General features: G+C 47.3%; 1 protein-coding gene across 1 annotated transcript in view; it reads right to left on the minus strand.

The window, feature by feature from the left end:
• Window positions 1-10956, minus strand: part of SCAF4 (SR-related CTD associated factor 4) — a 99888-nt gene extending 88932 nt beyond the window's left edge. The window contains exon 1 of the mRNA XM_088481646.1: window positions 10596-10956. Coding sequence (XP_088337772.1) covers window positions 10596-10625 — 30 coding nt within the window. The 5' untranslated portion in view covers window positions 10626-10956. The remainder of the gene's footprint in view (window positions 1-10595) is intronic.
• Between the last annotated feature and the right edge of the window lie 3125 nt (window positions 10957-14081).

Genomic DNA, 14081 nt, shown 5'->3' on the forward strand with positions numbered 1-14081 from the left:
ACACTGGCATCACAAGTGGGTGGGCAAATATAAATGCGCACCCAGTTATGTCAGCCAAGACACATCCAGCGGCAGATTGGCAAGTGTGTATATGCTTGCCAATCAGCCACCCAGTCTGCAGATCCATGGGTTGGCACACAAATATTAGTGAGGTGGGAAGAATGAGCATTGAGGACAGGGAAAAATAAATGAGCAGGATCTGAGCAGTAGTTTGGGCATCAATAGCCCAAATAAGCACTAACCAAAGTAATGGATGAGGGTCTCGCCTCACACAAATCTTACTTTTTCTAATTAAAACCGGCAGGTACCACCACACAATTATTTGAACTTTAAACAAAATATCTATGAAAATTTTTTTTTTATAATAATTAGAGTTATGGTAGACATACCTAGATAACTCCTTTTCTTCGAGGTCCATAGGGTCCACAGGGATACCATGGTGATATAGTGTTCCTTCTAGCTCCGGCGGGAGGCAGGGCGCCGGAGCTAGAGAGGGCATGCCCGCGTCCGAGAAGGGGGCGCGGTCATCGGAAAAGGGGGCGTGTCTATAAGACGCGTCCCCTTTTCGTCACTCTTGGGGGCGTGCCCGGCACTTACGGACACGCCGGGCAGCCCCCAAGCCCTGCAGACAGGGAGAATAGATGCCGGGCACATGCGCTCGGCGTCTATTCTCCGGCGGTGACCGGGTCACCGCATGTTTCTCCACCCGCGGGACACTGCGTCCCGCGGGTGAGAACGGCTCCCGCAGGCTGTGAGGGCAGGGCGCTTTTTGCCCTCCTCCTGGAGGGCAGGGTGCTTTTTGCCCTCCAGAAGGAGGGCAGGGCGCCGCGCCCCGCTAAAACAGCCTAGCGGGAACGCTAGTGATATTATGGTTGCAGAGATCCAGGCACTAAACAGTTAAAAACTTCAGCTCCCAGAATACCTTGGGTCCTCCTCCATATATACCCCGCCCCTAGTCACAGGTCTTCTGCCTTGAGGATTGTTAACAAGACTGGAGAAGGAAAGAGTATTTCTGGTGTACGATTGCTCTTCCTTCTCATACAAGATGAGGGAATCCGTGACCAAAAGAAAAAATCACCCAGGCAACCAGGTGCATCAGGGTGGGTGTCCTGTGGACCTCGAAGAAAAAGTCATCTAGGCAAGTCTACCATAACTCAAAATTTTCTTCTTCAGGGTCCATAGGGATCCACAGGGATGTCCTAAAGCAGTTCAACTAGGGTGGTGGACGCTCCTAAGCAGAATGGAGTACTCGTCGTCCAAAAGGAAGCATCATGAGAGGCAACAGTATCAAAGGCATAGAACCTAAGAAAAGTGTGGACAGAAGACCACGTGGCCGCCTTACACAATTATTCAGCAGAGGCAACACGACTAAATGCCCAAGATTGCCCTACAGACCAAGTAGAATGTGCTGTCAGCGTGCTTGGGACAAGGAGATCAGCCTGTGCGTACACCTGAGAGATAGTCATGCATAGCTAGCTCGCCAGAGTCTGCTTATTAGCTGGCCATCCTCGTTTGTGACAACCATACAATAAAAAAAATAAATACAGAGCACGAACTACATCCAGGGAAGCTTCATCTACAGAAAGATCTGGAGCCTGAAAAGCTGGAGCTACAATTTTCTTCAGTCACATGAAAATGATCCCTTGTACGAAGAACAGCTTTATCCTGGTGAAAAGTCAAAAATGGGAAGCAACAAGAAAGCACTGCCAAATCAGAGACTGCATACAGAAGAGATAGCGAGGAGAAATATACATTGTCCAGAGGTTCAAATGGGGGAGCTTGTAGCCCTTTAAGAACCAAAAGACAAAATCCCACGGTGCTATCGTGGAACAAAAAGGAGGCTGAACTCCTTGAAAAAAATTCTGACATCTAGCAATGTTGCAATCTTCCTCTGCAACCAGACTGACAGTGCAGAAACCCACCTGTAAAAAAGCCAGTACCCTGGAAATCCTGAACACCTTAGGATCATACTTCCTATGGTAACACCACTGACCAAAAGGATGCCAAACTCTGTGATAGATGCGAGCAGATGCAGGCTTTCGTGTCGTTTGAATTACAGAACTGGCAAAACCTTTTGCTCTAAAGATGGAAGATTTAAGAGCCACGCCATCAAAGCCAGAGGAGGCAAGTCCAGATGCCGGCAGGGACCCTGCATTAGCAGATCCTGCCATAGAGGAAGAGGATACAGACTGTCTATTGATAAGATTCTGTAGGTCGGTGAACCAATGACGTCTGGGCTAAGCCGAAGCCACCAGTATTACTGTTCCGCCTTCCTGCTTGAATTTCTTGAACTCTTGGGAGGAGGGAAATCGGAGGAAAGAGATACGCCAGCTTGAAGTCCCATCTTACTGCCAGTGCGTCCACAAAGGTTGCTGATGAGTCTCTGGACATGGACCCGTACCTGAGTTCTATTTCTAGTAGACCCCACTCAGTGATCGCAATGATTGAAAAAAAAAAATTGTGGGTCCTAGGGACCACTTACTTTAAAAAAATATGGGTCCTAAGCCACTGTTTCTGGGTCACATTACCTATTATGGGGGGTGGGTGAGGGAAGGCAGTGCTGGGGATAGAGGGTGTAAGTACATACCATGTTGGGGAGCAAAGATGGGTCTTCGGGCAGGAAGTTCTGGAGGTAGGGAGGGGGTAAGCGTAGATTGCAAGTTGCACAGAACTGGGCACAAGGAGGGGATTAGGGGCATGCAGTACTGAGGGTAGGGAGGGAGCAAGGGTAGATAGTCTGGGGAAAGGTGCAGAAAAGTTTTTATTGGTAGGAGCATAGTAATGAAGCATAGAGGGCTGTCCACGCGGCTCTGTACACACCAGGTGCCGGGGGCTGTCCAGGGGCTTGACACACGCCGGGGGCTATTGACAAGCTGGTTGCCATGGCCTGACCTGTAGTGCCACAGCATCTAGGAAAGGTGCTGAAGAACTGTCTCCACCTCTTTTTATAGTTCTCCCTGGCCTGGCCAGGGAGACATCAATCATTTAATAAAAGCCAGGGGATATGCCACAGCGGAGCGCGTTCCTGGGGACCCACATATTCTGCAAAAGGGAGTCCCCTGGCCTAATTTCCTGATAAAATACGCGCTATAGTGCATATTTGCCATCACTGCCTATTTGTTACCAGGAGCTGAAACACTCCCGGATGGAGAGCCCACTCTCCGTCGTATATGTCCTGGTATATTGCCGAGATGGGCGGAAGATGACGTTCTGCCCAAATCAGAACCTTTGTAATTTCTTCATGGCTGCGTAACTTCTCGTGCCTGCCTGTTGATTGAGGTAGGCCACTGTAGTCACTTTGTCGGACTGGATAGACTTGCCCTGGAGCAGGTCCTGTGCCATGACAAGTGCTTTGTATACTACTCACAGTTTCAGAATGTTTATTGGCAGATGACTTTCCCGATTTGTCCATCTGATACTGTCACTGTCCACAATCTGCAAAGACTGGCTTCGGTGGTGAGAAGCACCCAATCTGGAATTCAGAATGGGCACCCTTTGTTCAGATTATCCTTTCTTAGCCACCACCGGAGGGAGTGACGAACCTATGGAGTGAGGATGATCCTCTGGGACCTAATTAGATGATATTGTTGTTCCACTTGGAGAGAATCAATTATTGCAGAGGCCTGGAATGAAACTGAGCATACCCCACCATGTCGAAGGTGGATACCATTAAGTCCAAGACCTGATTTGCCAACAGAATGGATACCCTTCGCTTGTGCAGCAACTTGTGTACTCGCAATGATAGAGCCACAATCTTGTCCTCTGGCAGAAAGTTTTTTTTTACCAAGAATCCAGAAGAGCTCCCAGATGTACCATCTGCTGTGTTGGAGAAAGCGATGAATTCTTCCAATTGATGATCCAGCCGTGCTTTTGTAGGCAGGCTATGGTCAGTTGAAGATGGTTTTGTAAAACAACCAGAGTCTGCACCAATATCAGAAGGTCGTCCAGATATGGTAGTATTCTGACTGCCTGACGCCCGAGATAGGCCGTCGTGACTACCATTATTTTGGTAAATACCCGGGTAGATGTAAAAAGGCCAAAGCGTACAGCCCGAAATTGGTAATGTTGCTGAAGGACAGCAAACCGTAAAAATTGTTGGTGGGATGGTGTAACAAGAACATGCAGATATGCATCCTGAATGTCCAGGGAAACCATGTAATCCCCCGGCTCAATTGCCAAAATAATTGACCGTAGACTTTCCATACGAAACTTGGTTACAAGGATAAACCTATTGAGGGTTTTTAGATTTAGTATAGGACAATGAATCCCATTCGGTTTCTGAACCAGGAGTAGATTGGAATAACCCCTTCCCTGTTGCGACACAGGAAACGGGGCTATTACCACCGCCTGCAGCAGGGAGTGAATGGCCTCCTGAAGGGCCAAGGCCTTGACCGCATCTAATGGAGGATCTGTGCAAGAAAAACTGCTGGGGAGGATGACTCCTGAAAGTGAGGGCCTTCTCCTGAGAGACCACTTTTCGGACCCAAGCATCTGTTTGATGCCAATAATCCACAAACTGAAGAAGTCGGCCTCCCACCCTTGGGATCCCCCAGGAGGAGGCCCGCCCCATCAGGCCGAGGGTTTGTCGTCCGGTTAAAGCTGGGCTTGCCGTGCCAGACCTCTTTTTTGGCGCCTTGTTGTCTAACGAAAACTAGTCGGCTTAGAGGAAGACTGTCTCCTTGCTCATCCCTGAGGACCAAAAATAAACCTGCCTAGACTTTATAATTGCAGTAGATGGCAGACCTGCCGACTTTGAAGGCGCTAGAGTAGCTATTATTTTATCCAACTCTGCTCCAAAAAGTACCTTCCCATAGAAAGGTAAGACTTCCAGTGCCTTCTTTGATCCTGTATCAGCCTTCCAGGATCTTACCCAAAGGGCCCTGCGTGCCAATATTGAAGTTGTTGATGCCTTAGAAGCTAAAGTTCCAGCATCTACTGCAGCTCCTCCCAGATAGGAAGCCACTTCCCATATCTGGGAGATATTCATCATCTGTTCTCTGGTAGCATCTGGTAGGGAATCTTCCAATGCCCCCATCCATTCTTCAACAGCTTTGGCTACCCAGGCTCCAGCCATAACTGGACGAGTAACAGCTGCAGATGTTGAAAATATTGCCTTAAGACATGCTTAAAATTCTGTGGAATCCTTCAGAGAAGATGCTGACTGAATAGGCAATGTAGCATTTCTGATTAAATGCGTCACATGAGCATCCACAGTAGGAGGTACCTCCCACTTAGTACACACAAAAGCTGGGAAAGGATAAAACAATGTTATTCTTTCATTCACATAAAACAGTTTGTCCGGATTACCCCATGCCTCATCCATAAGCTCAGTGAGCTGTGCAGATACAGGAAACTCCGTTTTGGCTACCTCCCAGTGGTGATTAAATACTGGAACCTTCTTACCATGAGCTGGATCATCATCTTGAATATCTAGAATTGATCTAACCGCCCTCACCAAAGGAGGAACATCCACTGTGGGCAGATGATCCTCCTCCCCCGAGCTAGCCCCAGGAGAGGGACCCTGCGTATCATCTGATGACACATCTGAATCCATATGTTGGGCAGACTGATAAAAAGATAACTTGCGCTTAGGCGCCTTAGTAACTACCGGTCTACTTTCAACATTAGATGGTGCCATACTCTGACTAGAATGGCTATAAACATCCAGGAAGGATGCATAGGAGGTGCAAACATAGCATACCCCAACAAGAAGGCATTGTGGGAGTACCCATATGATCCACAAACTGCTTCATTACCTGGGACAAAAGAGGATACCCAAGATGGCTCTTGTCCCGGGACAGGTAAAGTGGACTGGGGAGGTGGCTCTTTATAAACAAACACACAAACCATCCTTTAAGCCCTGAGGGGACAAACAGGCTATACATGAATTACATGAAACCGGCACAGGGGGCTCCCCCTTCTGTTTCCCTTTACCTTTTGACATGTTCAATCAAGGTAATAAATGCAATGTAATATGACAGCCGTAACAAAATCTTAATGAATGAAGTACTCAAAGAAAAACCTCCACCACAAAAAACTGAGTTATAAATGACAGACAGAAATAAAAGACTGTCAATACAGCAGCTAGCAAACAGTCACATACAATGCATATGTAATATAATTACAATCGCCTCTAAATCAACTACACAAACACCAGGAACGGTAGGATATAGAGCACTATATACCTTAACCAAGGGAGAGGTATACAGGGAGACTGACCCAAACCCTCCTGAGACCAACAGCTACAGCAGAACACTGGTAGTGGACCGTGAGCGTCTCAAATACACATGGAGGGAAGGCGGAGCAACACAGACAGGCAAAACCCTTCGTAGAGACTGCGTCTGGGTCAGTGCTGCCAGGGGAGCGCCTACCTCCCCTAAGCTGCATCAATCAGCCAGGTACGCTGGCCTCATGGCAGCAGATGAGTCTGCTGCCAATCCCCAGCGTCAGATGATAAGGCCCCGGCGGTCTAGTGAGGATGCAGACACTCCCGGGCATTGACTACAACGGCTTCCGATGCATCTCCGGTGCCGGAAGCCAGGACTGCCACGCGCGAAGGCGCGCCCGCCCCCCCCCCACCGACATCTCCATGCATCCGATTGCAGTCCGGGTCCCAGCATCGCTGCTAGCAAGTTCAGCCGAGACCCGCCAGAATCACCAACCCTGTTACTGGTGTTGCAGCCTGGCGGAGGCAGATGGAGTCGCAGAACATGTGTTAATTCGGACGCTTAGTACCATCAACTCAAAAACATAGAAATTAAATAAAACATAAAATAAAGCTTACGACTGCCTGAGCAGTCCCGTTAAAAAGGTGCGTCTTAATCCTGCCGCACCAAACGAGCAACTGGAGGCCTGTGGCTAGGGGCGGGGTATATATGGAGGAGGACCCAAAGCATCCTGGGAGCTGAAGCTTTAACTGTTTGGTGCCTAGATCTCTCCAACCATAATATCCCCATGGTATCCCTGTGGATCCCTATGGACCCTGAAGAAATATATTTTTATGATGATATGGTGTGCATGCACTGATAAAAATACTAAATTATGATAGTTCAGGACACGCACACACAAAGACATACAGCCGTTTTTTAAATTAAGATCAGATCATGTCTGAAAAACCTGTCAGATCAATTAGCCCGACTGTGTACGCATTATCAACAGACATTTTCATAAGCTGCCATTTTGTAGGCAGGAACAAAACCTAAGAGAATACAGCACATTAGGTCACTAGGGACCTCATGATTACTGGCCAGGTCACATGACAATTAGTCAGTCATGTCAAAAATTCCTAGCAAATCAAAACTAATTCAGTCATCAATATAGATGCTTGCACTGTGTAGGAGAAATTTCCATTTCAGTATCATTAATGTAAGAAGCAATTGCAAAACATAAATTAATATGATCCCATTGCAAGGATAAGTTTCAGTGCAAATGCATAGCAATTCATTATACATAGCACACACAAAAAAAGGCAAAACAATTGCAGAAGTAGAGTAGCAAACATGTCAAAGGAACTAGGTCCATATATCATTCAGGTACAGAACGTATTTAATAGACTACTAATAGATGTATGATGTTTTGGTAGACTACGGTTTAATTGCCAGATGAGAAACACAGGGCCTCATTTTAAGGGTATTCCTGATCACATTGTTAAAAAAAATGTGATCAGGAATACAGATACCCAAAACTAGGAAATTTCATTTTAGGTGCCACTCTAATACTTATTTTTTAAATGCCATTTGCTGGATACATACTTTGCTCAATTGCCTCACACTGTGCTTCCCACTCGGCATGTTTTAATTAAGCGGAGTGGCTGCTGGGGCCCCATCTCGAATAAACTTGCCAATCAGTTAACTAATGTTACCATGGGGCAACAAACCACGATGTAGCTTGGTTCAATAAAGAGGGGGATTTAATTCAGCACAAGTTGCCTCCAGGCATCTTGTGTATTGCCCAATTTTGGTAGCCCTGGCATCATAATCTTTTCTGTGCACCTCCATGGGGTGTGAGGCAAACCCCACAATGAAGAAGGCGTGATTTGCCATGCATGAACCACATCTGTCTGGCTGAATGGATTTCCATCATATTAGACATCGGGGTAAAATTGGGGTCATTAATCAAGGTGAGGACACCAGCAGACCTAGCACACGGAAGGTAGCAAATAAATGTAGAGATTTGTATTTTGGGCCTTCATATTCAAAACAAACATTTTGGGTTGCTATCCTTTAATAAATTACATACAGATGTGTCCACATACAGCCATTTTCAACTGTGCCAAACAGCCTCATTTGAAGCGCCACTGACTTTGCAACCTATGCAGAGTACACACTAGACGATTTTTTGTAACGATTTGGCAGATTCCGACACATCGGAATGACAAATCGTTCAAATCCTCTAGTGTGTGCCCCCACTATGTCACTGATGATGCTCGCGCCCGTGGGTCATCAGCGACATCCCTCGTCGGACTTATATGCAGGTCTGACAGGGGATGTCGTTAGCGAGGGCAATGCTACCGAATGCAGCGTGGCACCCACCGTTGGTGCCCGCATTGGCAAGTGCATACACACTTGGCGATGTCGGGCTGGGTACACATCATTAAGTGTGTACCCAGCTTTAGCCATGTGTACCGCCAGAGACTTACACAAAGTATGCATCTTATTCACATCACTAGTGCGAGAAAAGCACAATGCATGAGTAGCCTGAATTCTGACACTGCATGCAGCTTTTATGTGCAAATCATTCACAAAGCTGGAAAATAAAAGGCAATAGACAGAGGTCTGCTATGGGGGGTGACCCGCAACATGCCTCACACTACGAATAGTTATGCTTAATCTGCGACTTTATATGAATTCCTTTTCTAAAAAGTACTGAACCTAAAGCTGGGTACACACTATAGGATGTGTGTCCCCAGCGACAGAACGCTGCAATGTAACAATACATTGCACGGTCCGCACAGACTATACAATCTGGTGTACGACGGCGCAATGTATCGTTATATACTGCATATAGCGGCATGGAGCTCAATTCAATTCAGCGCGAAGCTTTACAGTCCTGGGAGGGAGCTCCCGAAGCTATTCAATTCAGCGCGCTGTTTGGTCCGACAGTTGCCAGTTAAGTCGGAGACTGCCAGTTCTCGCGACTTAACCTGGTTGTTTGGTCGCGGGAACCAGCATTCTCCAAATAAAGTGCCGTACGCAAGGCTGTTAGCTCTGCGCTAAGAGGGCAAACAGCCCTGCGTACCGCACTTTTGTCGGATTTCTACTCGCACCCTCAGGAGGGTGCGAGAAGAAATCCTTTAGTCGGACCAGACAGCGCACTGAACTGAACAGCTCTGGGAGCTCCCTCCCGGGTCTACTCAGCATGGCGCTGAAGAATTGAATCGAGCCCATGGAGTCATCCATTGCATCGTCCCCATCTGCTGTGCAGAACAGCAAATGGGACCATGAGATGCACGACCATTGTGAGCGTCGGATTGGGCGTACGCACTGTATGATGGATTGTATACTGTGTACCCAGCTTAAGTATCTAGGACACTATGGGCGGAATTCAATTCAACGTGAATTGAAAAGCGGCGGGAAGGAGCTCCCTGAGCTATTCAATTCAGTGCGCTGTTATGTCGGAGAATGCCCATCCTTGCGCCTTAAACATGATTAGACGCGACATTCTTAAACATAAGTGCCTGGCATGATGCTGGTTCCACCGTACTAAAGGCAGAAAACGGCATTGCGCCAGCAGTTTTATCAGATTTCTGGAGTGCGAGAGGAAATCCTTCAGTCGGGCTTAACAGCGCACTGAATTGAATAGCTTTGTTAGCTCCTTCTCGGCACTATTCAATTCATATTGAATTGAATTCCACCCTATAAGTGAGTCTGTGGTTGCAATGCGAATAGGACACAACACATGAAAAAGCCTGCAACTGCGTCTAAGTCATACCATACGAAACAATGGCTCTAAAAGGTGCGTACACACGGGACGAATTTCTCCCCGAACGAAATCGTCCTGTGTGTCCCCGGGAGGGGCGTGCTCACGACACTGAGCACAAACACTGAACTAAATCAAGAACGATTTCGTTCAGTGCCGGGCTCCCTCCCTCATGCCCAAACATGTTCAACCTGACAATATTGTCAGGCTGAACATGAGGTTCGGGCGATGAACGGCAACTAGTTAACGGTCATCGTTTTGGGGCTGAAAATTGACAATTTTCTTTAGACGACTGAACGATAACGACATAGTCATCGTTCAGTCGTCCAAAAAAAAAAATCACCCCATGTGTACGCACCTTTAGTGTATGAGGACGCGTCTGTATCATGCAGATTCCCCCTAATGTGAATCACGCACCCTCCCGAATGATGAATCACCAGATGCTCCCACTTTAGCTACCCTGTTGCATTTCACTAGAACAATCATGGGACATTCTTAGTCCTGCAGCTAGGCCTCAGTAAAGCGAACTGTCCATTAGAAAGCACATGGAGGGTGACACCACGGATACTGTACAGGGCCTGTGCCGTGTGGACGTGTCCTTCCTTCTTGCAGGGACCAGCCCCACCTGAGCTGGCTCACACCCACCCCCCGCTCCTTGACCTTCCGCACGGCCTTACCTCCTGGTTGAACGCGTTCACCGCGTCCATGCTGCTGTTGCTGCTCTCTCCCGTGTGAGGGGCGAGGTTGTTGGGGAGGAGGAGGGGTCAGGAGAGACTGCGCGTCTCGGTGGCTTCTTTGCCTGGGCTGCCCTTCTCGGGGATCGCTACCGCTGCTGTGTCCGCTCCAGCATGTCCCAGTTCTGGGGGAAGGGGTGTGAGTGAGAGGGGGGGCCCCGGGGTGACGGCGAGGTAACACCTGGTAGGAGACGGGGCTTCGCTGCCTCACCGCCGGAACAAGATGGTCGACCGTAGGCAGCGAGGGGCACCATGGGTAGTCAGCAGCAGCCGGCGGCCGCCCTCGTCGCCGCTACGTCACCAGCTTCCCGCCTTTCCTTTGCTCAGACAGAGCCTGAGGAGGAGGGCGCCTCTTTAGTGCCAGCCTGCCTGCCAGATTGCTGAGGTGGTGTTGTTTACATGGAGAACACCTCTAATAGTGGCATATACTCGGAGACTACCTCTAGTGTCATGCTAATGTGGCATTTATTTGCAGAACTCCGCTAGTGCCAGGCTAATGAGGTGCCATTTACCTGGAGAATGCATCTAGTGTGGCATGAGAATGTATCTAGTATCAGGTTACTGAGGTGGCATTTACCTGGAGAATGCAGCTACTGTCAGGTTTCTGAGGTGGCATTTGCCTGGAGAATGCAGCTATTGTCAGGTTATTGAGGTGGCATTTACCTGGAGAATGCACCTAGTGTCAGGTTACTGAGGTGGCATTTACCAGCAAGTGTGCAGAATGGGTCCTGCTAAAACACACAGGCAGAGGCATTTAAGGGGCTGTGTGGGGTCAGCCAGCATTCCCGGAAACGGGTTGTTTTCGCCCCCGTTTTAGGGGAGTGGCAAGCCTGAGTAAGTGATGATCCCCGTCGCAGTGCAGCAGTGGGATTGCAAATGCAGCAGGGGGTGTCATACACCTGCTGCATATGCATTATTGCAAGGATCTCAAATGCAAAGCTGCTTGCGTGCAGTTTCGAAATTGCGAACCTTGCTGAATCAGGCCCACAAATCGGAATTATATATCTTAAATATTGTATGGTGTGTACAGCCGATCTGTAATTTACCGCCTTGTCCCATCTGCCATGTAGACAGCAGCAACTCTTCCAACTTCTTCGAGTAGCTGCCTTTTTTTGTCTTTCTGGCTCCTAATCTTCAAATGGGCTCTCAAGACCCATTTGTTCCTCAGTGCTTTCCAGCACTCATCCTAACCCACTACTCTATGCTCCTCCCTCACTATCTAGTCCATCTGTGTCACCCCTGTTTGTCTGACCCTCCCCTTAGAATGTAAGCTCTCGCGAGCAGGGCCCTTTTCCCTCACGTGCTGCTTCTTGCCTTTTACTTTCATTTACAATGGCACCTAAAACTTGGTTACTGACACCCTGCTGCTTATTTATGTGTTATGCAGCATTGTTTATAAATCATGTACTTGTCCTGCATTGTCTGTACTGTTAATAACTTGTCTTGTGTGCTCATTTGTTTCTGTACTTTGTAAGGCGCTGCCGAACCCTTGTGGCGCTATATAAATAAAGGATAATAAAAATGGGATGATGCAGAGAAAGACAGATCAGCTATAAACACTTGGATAATGAAATGAACAATGCAATGCTGTTACATGCAGCATGTAAACCTACATTGCACCATCGTACGCCGGACTGTGCAGTGTGTACTGTGCGCACAATGTATTGCTCTACGTCTGCTAAATACCTTGTCTCCCACAGAAGGCAACCGGTCATGCTGTTATTCAACTAGGGAATGAGTACCAGCCTCTTTTCTTTATCTATCTTGATTTTTATATGTCATGGGAAAGGGAGCAACTGTATCTAATTTTTTTGTTTTTCCTAATATATTGCGGGAGGGGGAGCCAGTCCCTTACTTTGCCAGGGGTGCTTGGACCCTTGGGTACACCCCCTGGCTCTCAGTGCATCTGGCATCTGTGTCCTTCGGCTATAGGGACACGTTAATGAGGGTTCTGGACGATGGGACATTGGGGTGGGAGGGAGTGCCAGGCAGTAGGTTGTACGGAGATGCGCCATCTTGGGGAGAGTGCCTCAAGTTTAATCATAAGGTCAGGATTTAAAACATTTTATTCTTGTGAAGGCCCCATCCGGCTCAAAAATTTTTTCTGGGGAGAACACTGCAATGAATTACCATCAATGTCTTCACCATACCGATGGTCATCCCTGTTCTATTACTGGCTTGTGGGCCAATGAGATCGGGGGGGGGGGGGTGTCGGTGTTGGAGCTGTGCTCCGTGTCTTGGCACCTTGTAAAAAAAAGAAAAACTATTCAGTTATGTTCTTCCATCGATGGGGGGAAACCATATGGTTCTCCCCCATCGATAGGAAAAACATTCCACATCCATAAACCATCCATTATTATGAATAAGCGATGGCCATACCTACATTGAGGTTAGCAATTCCTGAGTAAGGTCAGAGCTTGTACAAGAGTGTGTGAGGCTGCAATGGTACTAGATGTTACCGATGGTTTTGCAGTCTTGCTAAGTATTACGGATGTGTGTAAGGTAAGGTGGGTGTTCTTATGTTGTGCTGCGATGACATAGCAATTGCAGTGGATTAGCATATCTTCGCAGTGAGACTGAGTGTGTAATCGCTATTGTATTCGCAATGAATCAGGCCCTTAGTACACTATGGGCCTGATGCAGGGATGATGTAATGCCGATGTTTACAGTTGAGCAATTATTGGTAATCTGCGCATGCGTCAGGGAAAAACAGTAAAAATGGCTCAGGCGTCTCAGTTCCCCCAGCTATTCTGCACAGCCATAATGAAAGAAAAGGAGGGCCAAAATAAGATACTTTTTCTTTTTTTTAATTGAAGCAGTGGGATGGGATATCGAAAGGATACATTGGAAGGTATCAATGTTTTTAACTTTGGATATAAAACTTTGTTTAGCCCTAAACATTGGTTATGGAACATCAATGTTAACAGATGTTTATATATATTTTTAAGTAAGCTACCTACTAAAAAATATACACTAATAAACTTCTGAAATCATACTTAAGTTTATTTGATGGAGGCTTACAGTATATAAAGTCCAGCAATTCAAAAAAACAGCGGTCCTCAAAGGATTTAAAAATGGCAAAATTCCTTTATAAGATCTGTAAAGAGTTGGTACTTCTTAGGCAGCATACTACAAGCAGTCCCCCTGAAACATTGGCATTAAATGGGGTATTTGTGCTGCTGGGAAGCAGGCATCTAGCACCACGGCTGTGTCAGCGGTTGCCAGGCAACAGCACACTTGCCACAATTGGTGTTGCTGGAAAACTGACATAATTTTTAGCGCCTCGTGGTCCCAGCGGTCACTTGCTGAGTTGGTATCTTCTCTATTTAGAGCTGGGTAAGTAGCATCTATTTGTGGCTGCAGGTTTTATATTTTGCTACATTATTGTCTTGGGACGTACTTTATATATACTGAAACATCGACTTACCA

The sequence above is a fragment of the Taudactylus pleione genome, unplaced genomic scaffold (assembly GCF_031769625.1).
Source record: "Taudactylus pleione unplaced genomic scaffold, aTauple2 ptg000276l, whole genome shotgun sequence".
NCBI lineage: Eukaryota > Metazoa > Chordata > Amphibia > Anura > Myobatrachidae > Taudactylus > Taudactylus pleione.